This window comes from Austrofundulus limnaeus, unplaced genomic scaffold (genome assembly GCF_001266775.1).
Source record: "Austrofundulus limnaeus strain Quisiro unplaced genomic scaffold, Austrofundulus_limnaeus-1.0 Scaffold21, whole genome shotgun sequence".
Classification (NCBI taxonomy): domain Eukaryota; kingdom Metazoa; phylum Chordata; class Actinopteri; order Cyprinodontiformes; family Rivulidae; genus Austrofundulus; species Austrofundulus limnaeus.
In genome coordinates, this window is record NW_013952423.1 from 1,809,136 (window position 1) to 1,824,471 (window position 15,336).

At 37.4% G+C, this 15,336-nt stretch overlaps 1 protein-coding gene across 2 annotated transcripts in view; it reads right to left on the reverse strand.

Moving 5' to 3' along the window:
- The window catches only part of doc2b (double C2-like domains, beta), an 87,655-nt gene that overhangs the window by 14,247 nt on the left and 58,072 nt on the right, over window positions 1-15,336 (reverse strand). For both annotated transcript variants that reach the window (XM_014004028.1, XM_014004027.1), the window contains 3 exons: window positions 12,385-12,459; window positions 6,471-6,580; window positions 4,426-4,552 (listed from right to left, as the gene is read on the reverse strand). In XM_014004028.1, the coding sequence (XP_013859482.1) occupies window positions 4,426-4,552; window positions 6,471-6,580; window positions 12,385-12,459 (312 nt within the window). The remainder of the gene's footprint in view (window positions 1-4,425; window positions 4,553-6,470; window positions 6,581-12,384; window positions 12,460-15,336) is intronic.

The following is a 15,336-nucleotide window of genomic DNA, read 5'->3' on the forward strand; positions in this document are numbered from 1 at the left end:
CACACACACACACACACACACACACACACACACACACACACACACACACACACACACCAGTTTGTAGGAGACATTTCTCAGCAGCGTTTCCTGCAGGGCTCCCAGCAGGAGCGTAATCAGAGATCTCCAGGGAAGCGACTCTCTCCACATGACTTTTACCAGACGTCTCCATGGACCTGGGTCTTCTATTTCATCTGACGGGCCGACATGTTTCAGCTGCGACCTCACTTTACTGTCAAATACACTTTCACTCTTTTCTTTGCCCCCCGTGGCCGTGGTGCTGCTCCCATCTTTGTATTTTCTTTAAAGAGAGACAGTTTGTGACGAGAAGCAGGCGACAAACGTTGACGTTTTTATAGAAGAAATAAAAACGGCTCGACTGAGACTAAAACCTGATGTTTTGTTCCTGTATGTTTTCTAAAAAAGCCACAGCTTTATGAAGTCATCACCTCCTGCAGTGAAAGAAGTGCGAGCCTGCGAATGTGTGCTCGTTTGTCTGTTTGCTAACACAATATCTAATAAATTCTACGGTTTATCAACCTTAGCAAACATAACAATGTCAAAAAATCTGACAACTTCAAGAATATTGAGCTAAAATTTGGTGTGGTTGTAGCTGAGAGTTATTTCCAACACAAACTCTGAGCATTTCTGCAAGAAAAACAAATTTTATCCCAGTCTTTTCACAACAATGCCACAATAAATTCTGCAAAAACATAAATGTCTGAATGCAAACTCATTTTCAAGAAGTTATTTCAAAATAAAACCATGTTAAGGTTTAATATAATCTGTATAAATTTAGATTTCAAAATCAAATCTACTCTGGGAACACTGCTTTGTTGACTTCTTTAAAACAGAGTGATGTGTTTTCTGCCTCCTGTGCTCCACTCCGGAGTATTTCCTGTTGTATAAACACATCTCAGGTGATGTGTTTCTGCTTGAAGTGCAGGTGTAAACAGGAAACCTGAGCCTAAACGCTGATGTATCGTTTAAGATGTTTCAAAAACACAAATAACCTCATCCAGCTTCACGCTGTGTAATTATTTTACACGAGTACAGCTCATGTTTAATACAGAGCTGACACCCTGCAGGCTGGTGTTAAAAAGGAGGATATGAGTCATGTTTGGTGTTAGAAGTCAGCTGTGGCGGCCATCTTGGACTGGACTGACGTCAGCTGAAGTAATGAACAACACAAACCAATCAAACGTGTGAAAACAGGTCAGTCAAACTAAATGGTCTCTGCTCCTTAAAGACAAAAAGGTCCGTCCTCTTATTCCTTCTAATGACTCATCATTAATCTACTCCACCATCAGCCCCGCTGCTCCTCTGGACTCTTTGATTAACATTTTCCAGCTACTTGTATTATGGTCTGCAGGAAAACTCAATTATGACTGGCTGGAGGAGGGTGTCCATTAATTGAACTGAGCGCAGTAAAACCGCACACCTCTAATGCGACTTTCTCAACAATAAATTTAAATTAGAGCAGCTTAAGTGCTCTTTAATAGGATGGAATATAAATCTCACTCTGCACATCATTCACTGTTTTCTGAACTCCATATTCTGGGAAGACAGAAACACGACAGTAATTATCAAACACAATCCAGCTCTGAGTGTTTTTGACAGGGTTCCAGGAATTACACGGTACCAGAAAAACAGAGGTACGGCAAAGAAAAGGGTCTGGTTACTGTGGAGATTTTATGAGCAGTCAGTATCTTACCTGCAGTAGATGTCAGTGAGAATGATGACAGTTTGGAGAATCAGGCTAGCAGCTAATCAGAGCAGGAGCTGTTCATGTTTATGATGTTCAGAAAAACTCAAAACCTTTCCAGCAGTTCAAGCAAACACAATTATTTTTACACCGTGCCATTTTTGTAAGAAATATGTTTCTATTTTTGGCTATTTTCTAAACAAAACCACACTTGTGTTGTTAGCACCTTGTTGCGTCTCTACAGTTTGTCCTCTGTGTAATCTGCTTTACGCAGAAAAGGCAGATTATTTTAACTTTCACACTTACACTGCTAGAACAGACTTTTGTGCAGTTTTGTTGTTAGAATTTGAAAATGTTTAAATTATTAGTGCAACTAAATTTCTCTCAAAATAGAAACGTGGATCTCAATCCTCTCATATTATTTCGATAAAATTTGTAGTTCTACAGCTAAATACTGACATCTGTGCAGAAACTGGGCTTATGACAGAAAACAGAGGTTACAGCCCTGAATGTCTCAGTCTAAAACCCACACCAATGATAAATAATAAAATAAAAGCTGGTCCAAATCTGCTCATCTTCATTTCAGAAATATAATCCAACATTAAATCATAAACAAGGACTGATTAGGTGGGTACAAAGTGAACCAAGGTGGGTTCAATGTGAGCAACAAAAATCTGCAGGAAGCCTAGAAAAGGCCACAAAAAACAGGCAGTGATTAAAGAAAATTATTTCTCCAAACATGAAAGCAAAGCTTGCTTATGTTCAGTTGCCAACTTGTCTCCTATAGTCAGCCTGATGACAAACTAGCTTACACACCAACTCAGCTCTGTGACTACCTTTAACACCAGCTGAGAGGCTCAAACGTCACCAACACAACTCAAACTGAAAAACAACTATCTGTATAATCTGCTCATCTTTAGTAGCACTTTGTGACCTTAACAAATTCTGTTTTTATTAGTTCAACATGTCAAGCTGAATACTGTGTTGGTCCTAAAAAATAATAATAATAAAAAAATGAAATAAAACCTTCAGACAAAGAGGGAACTGGCACTTTCTTTAACAGATTATCAGGTGTAAAACCTTTTGGAGTGCAAGTCTTCAGATTATTTGAGGATAAAATAAAAGAGTTAGGTCTGAGCGATGATGCAATATTAATACATGCAGACCCCTCAAATCATAATAAGCTGAAGGGTGAAAAAGCAAAAATCACAGAAAGCTCCTTGGAGCCTCATATCTGCAGCACTTACTAAGTTTGTTAAAATGTTTCCCACTTTCTAACTGAACAAGAATTAAAATCTTTCAGGTTTCATGTAAAACTGTAACTTCATTTTGTTCTTTTCTCTACCTTCACGCTAATATTCTGACTGAAATAGATGCTTTCAGGGATGTCTGGTCAATTTGATGCAACACAAAATAATCTTCTACGTAACGATGTTACCTTCTTGGGATCAAGAATGTCCGTACTTTTGGGATTGATACCTGAGCTTCGCCACTCAGCTTCAGGTTGGGTCAAAGCTTTTAAGCGTGTGAGGAATTTCACAAAATGTCATCTAAACTGGAATTAAATCTTTCATTTTGTAAAATAACAGGGTGAGCCACCAATTAACTTCTCATTGTTCGGCTGTCTGCTGGTCTTCAGATCCAGAGAGGATGGCAGATTCGTCAAAACGTACCTCATCAAAAGGCATTTCCTCTGCAGGTACATGAGAGGTTTCTATGCCAACAGGTGTGTAGTTCTTCAGCTAAAGTGTTGCACTGACATTTAGCGGAGTTTTATTTCGGGGGCAGAAAAGCTCGTTGATGTAAGTTTAAAACTCTGGAATAAAAGGTGGTTTGTGTTCTCCAATCCTTCAGGGACTTTTATGATACAGATCAGGTTTTAGACTATTTACAGAGAATAAATATAGAATCACGTCAGTCACATCCACTGTTAACTCTGGTTTTATCTGGTTTTTCAGAGGCTGGATGAGCTGAATATTTGCAGTGCGGTTTTCTTTTGCACGGTTGCCCCAAAGATTGAAGGTTGGCATTTGCAAGGAGAAACAGAGGACTTTATTTAAACCACATGACAGATTAAAGCGCTGTGTTTTGAGCCCGTGAGAGGGCTGCGGGAGTGGATTATGTGTTATGAGAGCATGGGAATGGAGTGTCATTGAACTGTGACTGAACACCCTTCTGAAACCTGCCTACAAGCTGTAGAGCTGAAGCAAACTGATGTAACTCTAGATAATCCAAATGTGGAGGATAGCTCAACGACACCTGTTTGAAAGCTTTTACAAGGTAACTTTATGTGACCTGGAGGCTCAAACTTGTGTGTTAAATAGGTGGAGTTGTATGGAATAAATCTTGTGCCAGCAGGAACCGAATTTGAATTGCTCAAATTGAATCTGAACGCATTGGTTTGAAAATGAATTTCACTAAATTGAAACTGAATTTAATGGTTTGAATTTGAATTAATTGAAATGAAATGAAAGTTTACATTTTAAGCCTTAATTAAAAACCAATACACTAATTTTTAAGAATCCATTCACGAAATATCGCAACATTTCAGCGTATAAATAATTTCCTATACCTCTACCAATGAGCCGAGCGTTGGTGTTCTGAATGATGAGTCTCGGCTGCGCCCGTTTATTTGTTGCTCACCTCCACCCTTGTTAAAAGAAACTGTATAAACCCACCTCACCAGCGGGGTTTGTGAGTTTGTGTTGTGTTGAACGTACCGGTAGCTGTTTCTCCAGACAGTTGTTAAAGTTTTTCACTTGGTTGGGCTTCAGTTTCTTGAGGGGGATCCGTGTTTCCCCGATAAACTCGTTGTGGCGAAATTTGTCCTCATCACAAACTGAGATCCTGAGAGAAGAATGAAATAGATTATTAATTTATTAATAGCTCAGATCATTGTTTCCAGGTTAAATCGAGGCCTTGAAAACAATAAAACCTGGACGTAATCACTCAGGGGTCTTATTCTCACCAAAAGCTTCACTTTAGAGCTGAAACAGACGTCGTGCAGAGATGGAGCTCAGAGATTTGTCAGACCCCATCAGAACGACAGGAAGTGATGAGATAATTATACGTTAGGAGGCATTCAGCCTGATCAAAAGGCTCAAAGATTATATAAAAACAGAAACATTCAGATGAGAAGTCACTTCATTTAGCTGATTAACAACAACCCTTTTGATTATATCAAGATCAAATTTGATTTTTATCTTGAATTTGTCGAGTGCCGGTTTGAAAAGTAAAAACTCGGATTCAAGAAGAGCTTCYGAGTCCTCAAGTCTGTAAAAGTTAAAAACCACACGGAGAGAAGGGGGTCTCTGTGGTCTTGGGTAGTTTGGGTAAACTGTGATTGGTCGGATGGACTTGTGGTTGAGGCTAAAAGATGAAGTGATGATAAAATTATTGTAAACGTAAATATAATTTATTGATTTCAAATTTGGTGCAGCTTGCACCTTCCTGTCACAAGTTATGACTAAAATTTATTTTCCTCTCCCCAGCTGCCTTCACTCAAGCCACGCCCACACCTCAGTCTGACCAATCACAGCTCACACAAACTTTGGCTCGTGTTGCCAGCTCTGTGATTCTTTTCAGAAAGAATCTGTTGCATAAATTAAACTTGTTAAAAAGCAAAACATGTCTCACCGACTCTTTACCCTTTTCTTTCACTTCATCATGAACATTTCCTGTGTTTTTTTATTTTTTATCTCTTTTACTTTGTCTCCAAACTGTTGAACCAGGACCTGACCACCTCCCATCCTGTCAGTCGGTCACAGGAAAAGCAGCTCACGGTGCCCTCTCACCCCGTCTCTCCACGCAGATCCACATTCCTCTCTGCCGTTTCATTAAAGCTCTAATGGGAGCCGATAATTGGAGCTCTCAGCAGAGCGACGGCACGTCTTCAGTAAAKACAGAGAGCCGTCTGTGTGCAACCTGACGTGGTCCTCGCTAAGCCTGGTGGAGATGAAGCCTGCTTGTTTTGAGAGCTTTTTCTCTGCATATTAAGCAGCTTTTGTGCGTCCCGCAGCACGTTGTAAAAAGACTCATATGGGATGTAATCACGCAGACATCATTAATAATTACACTCATCAAATGGTGCTGAAATCATTTTACAGTATTATTTAAAACCCGGGCTGCAGGTCAGATCATGTTAGATGATGCTTCAGATCTTTATTGTGTTTCAGAGCAGCAAATCAGTGACTTAGTGAAACACTTGCAGGGTGCTGATATGATTTATTTTGAATTAAAGAAGATTTACATGAAGAGAGACCTTTTTTTTCTGGGGTCAAACAGTTTCTGGATAAAAAATAATAATAAAACTGTTGTTTGATTCATGAGCCAGGAAAATCTGTCAAACATTTCTGCTTCCTAGAAGAGATTTTCTTAACTCATAAATCGAGTCGAACAAGCAGAATATAAAAAAATGTTTTATTTTATACCTTCTCTTCATATTTCTTCTGGTGACCTTTGTTCTCYCCTCTTGTCGTCTTTGATTTTAGTTTTATTTGTCCTTTACTCTTTCATCAGCAGCTCCCTCTTTTCATTCCTCCTGTTTTATCTATAATTGTTCCTCATTCTTTATTTTTATCTTTTGTGTTCATCCTATTGTTTTTTTCACTTCCTTTGATTATAAACTTCCTAATTTTATTACTTTCCACAATTCACTCAATTTCTGCAACTAATTCCTTCTATTAAATGYTATTTCCCATTTACCTCTCCTCTAATTAATTTTTATTTCCTCTTTACTTTGCGTCACTCCTGCTCTGGTCGTTACCTGAGAGTTTTGCGGACCATATCCTCGTCAGTGATGCCGTAGTAGGTCAGCGTCTCGTTCCAGAAGGGGTTGAGTGTGTTGTGCAGAGTCTTGGTTCTGAGTTTGTTCGCCTGAAAGACACAGGAACACGTTTATAAATTAAGATTAAATCCCACCTCTGATGATCTTTAACTTTACTTTTTATCAACATCAAGGAAAAAAAAAACGTAGTTTTAAATGTTTTAGACGCTCGGATTGGCCACTGGCTTCACTCTTCTGAGATAAATGTCTCCCTGATCCTCCTGACCGAGTTCACTTCCACGTCTGTTTACCGCAGGTAAGATAATGACTGCTCATGACTTCTCCACACAACCCTGCTTCCAAATAACCAGCCTGTCGATGGACATTAGATCAGAAGAACGGTGCTAAGTGTTCACCGTGTGAAGGTCGAGCAGCTCRGAGTGGATCGTTAGCAGGAAGTGGAGACGTGGAGCTAAATTTCGGCTAACGTTCAGCGCGGTGACATAAAGTGACTCATGGGTCGGACTGGTAATAAACCGGACCGAAGYAGGCAGATCTCGAGGTGCGCTGGGGATTTTATCAAAAGTTTCTAAGCCTTGAAAAGGTTCTGAGTCCCATTATTACTACCTTAAACTGGACTGATGAAAGAAAGCAGGGAATTAAATAAATAATGAGGGCATCTGTGGCTTCTGTTCAGMAGTTTTTCACCCCCATCAGCAGCTCGCAGAACGAGGTCCGTGCTACAAATGAGCAACTGGTGTCATTATCACGTCAGCTGCAGAGGCTAAAAAGGCTTTGCTCCCCGACCAATTATCGCAAAAGTTTCCTCCTTTGAATTCCAGTTTGCCCCGCTCTAACTAGCTTTAGTTTTAAAAGCCTCCTCATACCTGAGATGGACAGGGTGGTAATGAGGCAGAAAGAGAGACGTGTGGGAGGAAGACTTGTTGATGTGCCGGAGCTCCGGCTGTGTTTTAAAAACGCAGATCTGTACAAAAACTCAGAAACACCACAATAAAAGCATCTTTTCTATGAATCCAATCAGTCTGATACACCAGTTCAGACATGTTGTCTGTAAATTTAGGTCAGAAAATCACAAATGTCATAAATACTGAGGTAACAAAATAGTCCTGACAGGTTCTTCTTTATTTCTAATAATCACTGTTGTCCTTCAGACTCTGCAGAGACAAATAACTCTTCTGACAACTAAAACAACCAGCTGAAATCCTCAGGTAAAAAATATGAAAATTAATACAGAGTAATGAAATTTATTTAAATGTACATCACTGCATCATTGTATTTTCACCCCGTTTTGCTCTTTTTTAAGCATTTAACTGCTTTTAGCTAACTTCCTGCTACTCTTGCTATGATCAGCTGACTTTTTGTTTTAACTAGCCTTTAATGTTTAAAGTGCCTGTGACATCAAATTTTTGTAATAAATGTGAATGCATTTTTGGAACGAGAACATTGWTAACATGTTGCAAAACAAATTTCACKCCGTTGAGATGAACAGTTGTTGGGATATTTGCATGTGAAGAAACAGGAAGTGATGTCAAAGGGGAATGTCTGWATGTAAACAGAGCAATGCTACAACAATCAGAGAATAATCTGATGTTTCTTTAGATTATTTTGAGTCACTATCGGAGTAGAAGAGTTTAAGTAAGATTGTTCAAATAAACAAAGACTAGAGAGTTTTTTCTTTAAGAGTCCCACTTTGATGTCACTTCCTGTTTCACTTTGCTGAGCCAAATTCAAGAGAAAATAGGCCAGTTATGGGACAAAATGTGTAAAATCATGTGCACTATACTAACTTTCTTAAGTATAAATGTTTTCTTTGACTTTTTGTATTTGAAGGATAAGTATGTCACAGTGTTTTTTCAGCTTTATTGTGCTACTTACGTAGCATTTTGCTCCAGCAAAATTTCACTAGCCTTTAGCCATTTACAGCTTTTATTGTGCCTAATTTAGCTTAAAGAACTCAAATTTTAGTAAAACTCACTCAGAGCTCCATTTTGTATTTCCACAGAAAATGTAATTTCGCTAGTTAAAACATATTTAGGTTTTTTAAACATGTTTTTTTTATTATTGCCTCTTTTAGCTTTGTTTTTTTACAGTTTGTCTGAAGTTTTTCTAAATTAAATCATTTTTTGCTCATATTTTACTCTGTAAAACATGATCTTTGACTGATTTTGCTGATGGTTTCTTCACCCTGAGGTCCCGGCAGAGSCTCGGTGCTGTAAAGTGTTTACCTCCTGTCAGAACTGGGCACTTTAATCTGGAACAATTAAAAGTCATTTGATCGTCGTTTGATTGTGGTTTGAGGAGCGACRGAGCTGTGATCCGGCTTCGCAGCGGAGCGTGAAACTTCACTTGTGATTATGCCGCAGGCAGAAATCATGACCTCTTTAGCGGGCCTTAATGAGGCTCTTAAACCGAGCCTAATGACCGTTCTGAGGAGGAGCCGCAAGGAAAGGTGACGACATCTCGTTTTTAAGAGCCAAGAGGCTACCGACCTTCAGGGGACAACACAATCCACGACAAGCCCTAAAATAGTAAACATTTCTTTTCATAAACCTAAAAAAAAAAAACAGAGTGAAGAAAGTTAATTTTCTGGATGCTGTTGCCATGACGACCATTCACAGAAGATGTTCCTGTTTATCAGCAGGGAAAGAAAAGCAGCAGCGAGTCATACTAAACTAAAAAAATAAAGAACATCTTGACCTTCAGTTGTGGAGAAAGAACAAAAAAAAGAGGTTGTTTGTTTGCGACAGTGAGACGGGAAAAGACTTCATTATGGATTTCTTCGTATTTTGTAAAGTTTTGTTTCATAATGTTACAGATGCTGAATAAAGGAGGGAAAAAAACACAAAAATATTTCAAACAAAACCTTTAATTCATTCTAACTTGATAGTTGAAATAAATGAAGCTGGCTGAGTTTTTATTATGAAACCTTTTTCTCCAAACAGGTACTTCAGTTTTTTAACGTTAAAAAAAAAGACATATTTGTTGTTTTGTTTGTGATCGACAGCATCACAGCAGCATCACACATCTCAGCTTTAACGTCTCTGTGTCTGAAAAAAAAATCAATAAGTGAGTGTGTGAAGGTTTTAAATGTTTTAATCAGTTTCCACTGAAAAGACAAAACTTGTTAAATGAGCACTTTAGTTTGAAGTTGGAGTAAAAAAACGTGAGTATAGTTGAATAAAATGTGACTTTATTGTTGTCTCTGTTGAAAGGTTTTTTWCATCCTGAAGCTGTTTTTTTCTGTGTGAACTGTAGCATTTCTATAAAAACACATTGATTTTTTTTTCTTGAAGAATCAAGTTGTTAAAATCCACAGAGTGAAATGAAAACAAACATCAATCTGCTGAGAAGTGCTGCTCTGGATCAGATCTTCACACATGATTTATAGTTGGCAGATTTCCTCTTTAACAGACTAATTAAATAGAAAAAGGTTTCAGGTTTATTATTTCATGTGTTTATGATGACAAATGTTTTTTTACTGAAGAGCTCCAGGCTTCTTTCTCTTTATAATCTGTAACTCCTGATAGTTATGCTAATAACTAACTGCGTTCAACTAATTAATCAAATTTAAATGAATTGTGACATTCCAAAGCAACACGTTATTAAATTCACTCAGCTGCTTCTAGCTATCATTTGTTTCTTTAATTATTTAGCTATTGTTTTGCTATGTTTAGCTAGTATTTTCTGGTTTAAGCTAAACTTTTGCTACTTAAATTAACCTCTTCCTGTTATTAGCGTTTGCTTCATTTATCATAAAGCGAGCATATTTATTAATTTTAGCTTTCACCCCATGTTTTGCTCTTTTGGTTATCATTTAACTGTTTTAGCTAACATTTTGATACTCTCAGCTGACTTTTTGTTTGTTTTAACTAGCTTTGCTCCATTTAATGTTTAAGTGTATTTTATTTTGTTTTGCTGTGCTACTTATGTAGCATTTTGCTATGTTTAGCGTGTATTTTTCTTGTTTTAGCTAACCTTTAGCTACTTTATTATAATTATTATTCATAATTATTAAATTTAGAGACTCAGGAGTAAAACACGTCCTGAAAACTGGCAGACAGACGTGAAACAGTTTCAGTTTATTCAAAGTCTTTATTGAATGAAATAAAGCAGTCGACTCAGATTTAGTTTTACAGTGTGTGGTGCACCTCTTAACCCTCGACACGTTAATAAAACTTCAGAATCAGATTTTCTACATGCAGCATGTCAAAGCAGGCTGAGGTCAAGTTGAGTCTTTGTTCTGCAGATCGGTTTAATCGCTCAAATCATTTGAGAAGAAAGGGAAGCCGTGAGTCAGGGAGATGTTTCTGCCTTTCGTTAAGCTGCCTTTGTGGAGTTTAATCGTTCTTCAGGATTCAGAGAAAGAATGAAACAATCGTCAAGGACGGCTGAGAGATGCAAACATGCTAACTGCTTCTATAGAAAACCAAATCTTTTAATCTTTTTCTGTTAAAAGCAACATGTGGGATCTGGTTTAAGAGCATTCATGTTTTAAAAAGTTCATGTTCTGTCTTGATTAGAAGACACAAAAAGCAGCTAATGATGTCAGCAGAGGTGGTTTCATCCAAATATGGTGAGAACTTGACAAACATCTGGTTGATAAGAATCTGACTTTCATTTGTAGTCAGCAGGAGGCAGTAAAGAGTTTGTTACAAGAAACAACTACAGTGGTTAGACAATGAAAGTGAAACACCTGGTTTTAAACCAGAACATCCCTTTCAGACAGCTTCCTCTTGCATCCACAGTTAATCCTGTTGGATGTGGTTGGTCCATCTTGGTGGTATGCTGACATTACCCTGGATACTGTGGCTCTTGATACATCACAAAGACTTGCTGTCTTGGTCAGAAGCTGCGTTTCCATTGCAAATGTGCGAAAAACTTTGTCAATATTCTGTTAATGTCGAAAAACACAGTTTCGCAACTGCGGTGTTTCCATCAAGTAAGAAATGCTATTAAAGTCAGGCGTGAATACGCTTGTTCTCATGATAAGTCATTACAAACATGGCGGCAACAGATGTAAACACATAGCATGTTGCTACCATGGCACTAGCGCTCATCATCAGAGGAGACGTCAGCGTCTTATCGAGGCTTTCCAGCAACAAGCCTCTTATACTTGGGAGCAGCGTTTTTGGGAAATTGTCGGTGAGTTTACTACTTTCTTTTACAACTTCATTGATACTACTACTACCTCTACTTCCTGTTGTCTTCTTCGTCGTCRTCTTTTTCACCTGTAGAAACAGCCGGTTGTTGATCACGTGAATCCCGTGATGCGAAAAAAGTGTTTCCATTGCAGTTTTGCGAAACACACCAATTTCGATACAGCCGAAAAAACCACCTCATCCTAGCGCAAAAACATTTTGTCGAAAAAAAGGCAGTTTTATCGAAATTGATGTGTTTCCATTGAGCAAATTTATTTTCGAAATTCTAATTTGCGCATTTTCATGTTCAATGGAAAYGCAGCTACAGATGATCCAGCAAGACGTGCACCAAGATTTTGTCCTCTTTTGAACTCTGGTATGTCACCCATAATGTTGTGTGCATTGTATTATTTCGAGCCAAACTGTGCTCTTACCCTGCTAACTGAACCTTCACTCTGGTGCAATGTGCAATAAATGAAGACTGGCCACCAGGCTGGTCCAATTTAGCCATGAAACCTCCCACACTAAAACAACAGGTGTTTCCATTTCATTGTCTAAAGCCTGTACATTTTAACAAGAGCAAAACAAAAATGAAAGCAGCGTTTCATCAAGGAATACATGATGCAAATAAAGACGTCTGGTTTGAGTTTCAGTAAAATGTTGCTAACACCCAAACACAGAGGCAACGACACCTTTCACGGTGGAAGATACAATCTAAAAAAAGTGAAAATAAAACTGGATCATGTGGTACGGACCTTGCTGGCGCCGGGCAGTAGGTGYAGTTTGACATATGGATCTGAGAGCCCGTTGTGGTCCATGGGTTTGAGCCCCTGTTGATGATAAACAGGAAAATTATTAAAAATTTGTTGGTTACAGCAGAGACAGATCAAGAGGTGATTGGAACAAACAAACAAAAAAAAACAAACAAACACATTACTTATTTTTACCAGCACTTTACCAACCATAACAGCTTTTTCAGTATCATGTGGAAATTATGATAATTATACAGATATGAGTGCTGGAGAAAAATCTAACTAAGGTGCATACAATTTATAGTTTTGTATAATTTATAGATATAAATTGTCAGCTAAACTCCGTGATTTGCGATGTTTTAGAGCCAAAAGACCTCAGAGACCCTCCGTGTATCAGAGCAACACCGAGGTGAAAACAGGAACAAACTAAAAAGAAACAAGGTTTAACTTTCTTTTAAGGGCAAATCAATAAACTCAAAGAGGGCAGAGGAAGTAAAGGTCAATCATACAATAACCAAACTAAGGCAGGAACCCCCTGAGTGATGTCAAAGAACCTGCAGAATAAATTCTTTAGAATAAAAACTCCCTGAGAACATCCAGCATGTTTTTCTTTCTGAACCCTTGACTTCCTGTGGAGCTGGAAGTATTTAGACTTCTTTAGAGGTTAGGATTCAGCTGGAGTCTTTCTGTTCACTCAACTCTTATAAAACATTCTCATTATTCAGATGATCCCTTTTTCTTACGCATGTTTTTCGGCACGTATCCCGTTCCACAATGTTTGTGCAATTTCAGCAACTTGTGTATAAAAACATTTAGCTCCTTCAGGACATTCCAGCTATGATTTTGGTGTTTCAGCAATTTATACTGTTTGAGATATTTAGCTTTTTTTTGGCCATTTTTTGTCTTCAATGTCCTTAAAATCTTTCAGAATTTTTCTACTTTTTCTTCACTTTACATTTTTTTATGGTTTTGCTTTTTTAAAAATATTTTTTATGTTAATTTTAGCTTCCTTCAGCTTCTGTTCAGCTTTTTAAGCTATCTTTTTATCTTTTCAGTTATTTTACTAACGTAATTCTTTGTGCTTTTATCAGCCTTTTTTCTGCTAATTTAAGTTTTTTTAAAAAACAAAACTTTATTTTACGTCAGCACACAGTACAAAACAATGACACAATGCAGCTTGCAGGAATTAACATAATGATAATAAAATTAGTCAACAAAGAAAAACCAATCAGGTCAAGATGAAATCAGAAATCTTTTTATGCATCTTTCAGCTGTTTTCTGGAATTTAAGCTATTTTAAGCTATTTTCAGCTAATGTTAACCTTTCAGCTAAATTAAACTTTTGTGATAATTTTAGTTACTTCTTTTAGTTGCTTAATTCAGCTAACACACTCTTTTTGATTCTTTGTGCTAGATTCAGCATTTTCAGCTACTTTTATCTACTTTTCACAATTATTTTGCCATTTTACAACAAATTGCTAAGTTTTGTACACATTTTCTACTTTTTCTGCAAAAATCTTAAGATTTTAAGAATTAGCTTCAGATTCATCACTTTTTAATTTGCCAAACTATGACATCATCTGATAAATGATGGTATTTATCCTTCCTCCTAAAATGGAGCTCAGTTTCATTTTACAGCATTTTGTTGTTGTTTTTTCAACGGATCTGTTCCCAGTGAGCATGTGTGTGTGTGAAAGAAGGTGTGTGTGTGGATCCCCTCCCATCTGCCTTCTGCAGGGGTCATTTTTCTCCAACCCCCAGTAATTATGATCAACAGAGTATTCACAGGGCGCTCGTGCAATCAGCGGCGTGACGCAGCTGCCTGTTCATCCCGGTCCAAGCTCACATAATGTCCTCCATCTTAGCGGCAGCTCAGGTGTTTGCTGAAAGCAACAATAGAAAAGATGAGAGTGGCACTCCAGCCCTCCCCAATCACCCCCCGGGCTGGTGTCGCAGATACTCGTTTGTGTGGAAAACAGAGGGAAAAAAGTGCGACTGAATCTCAGCGAGAAGTAAAAGATTTCAGCTCCCCACGGTGCCTGAATGAAATACAAATTATTGAAGAAAGCTGCAGGAGATGCAACAGTTCAGGGGCATTTTGAGCTGTTTTTCTTTTTAAGCGCTTGTGTGTTTGGATTCCAGTCAAAGCAAATACAAACAGTTTGTTTATTCAGGTTTGATGAATAAAATCAACAGACTGAGGGTGAAGGGTCTCGTTCATCTTCTTTAGCTACATGATGATCTGTAYGCTTGTAAAACTGTGTAGCATTATTGTTTTGTTTATAGTTTCTAGCATTTATTTATTCAGATTTAAGTCGCGTTAAACTCGCCACAAATTTATGCTTAAAAACCTACAATACAACTTTGAATTTCTTTATTTGTTCAGGCATTTTACAGAGTTTCATTCACGGACATTAAAGGGATTATCCAATAGACTTTAAGGTGTCTAATAGTCAGAGGTGTATAAAGTACTTGAAAAAAATAACCAAGTTAAAAAAAACTTTTACAGAAAATCACTTTGGTAAAAATTTATTTCACTGATAAGTACTTAAGAAAAAGTTATAAAACTGCTCACAATAATCAAGAAAGTAAATGCAAAAGTACTTTTATACACACTCCAAGAAATTAAGTGTTAAATTTACTGAACCAAATCGGTTCAACTAAACCAAGTTGAGTAAATGTAAAGCAATTTATAAAGTTTCTTTAAAAATAAAATGTAAATTGCTCAACTTAATTTAGTGAAACCAATTAAAGTAAATTCAACAAATCATTTTTAGAGTGCATAAACAACTCCTCATGATGAGTTTTGGATAAATTTAATTTTGTAACGAGTAACTAGGTGTTACATTTAAAGTAAAGAAGTAAAAATATCATTTTTAGGTTTTAAATGTAACCAAATAAAAGTAACGATTTAAAACAACACAAATACTCAAAATTTACTCTAATGAAATAAATG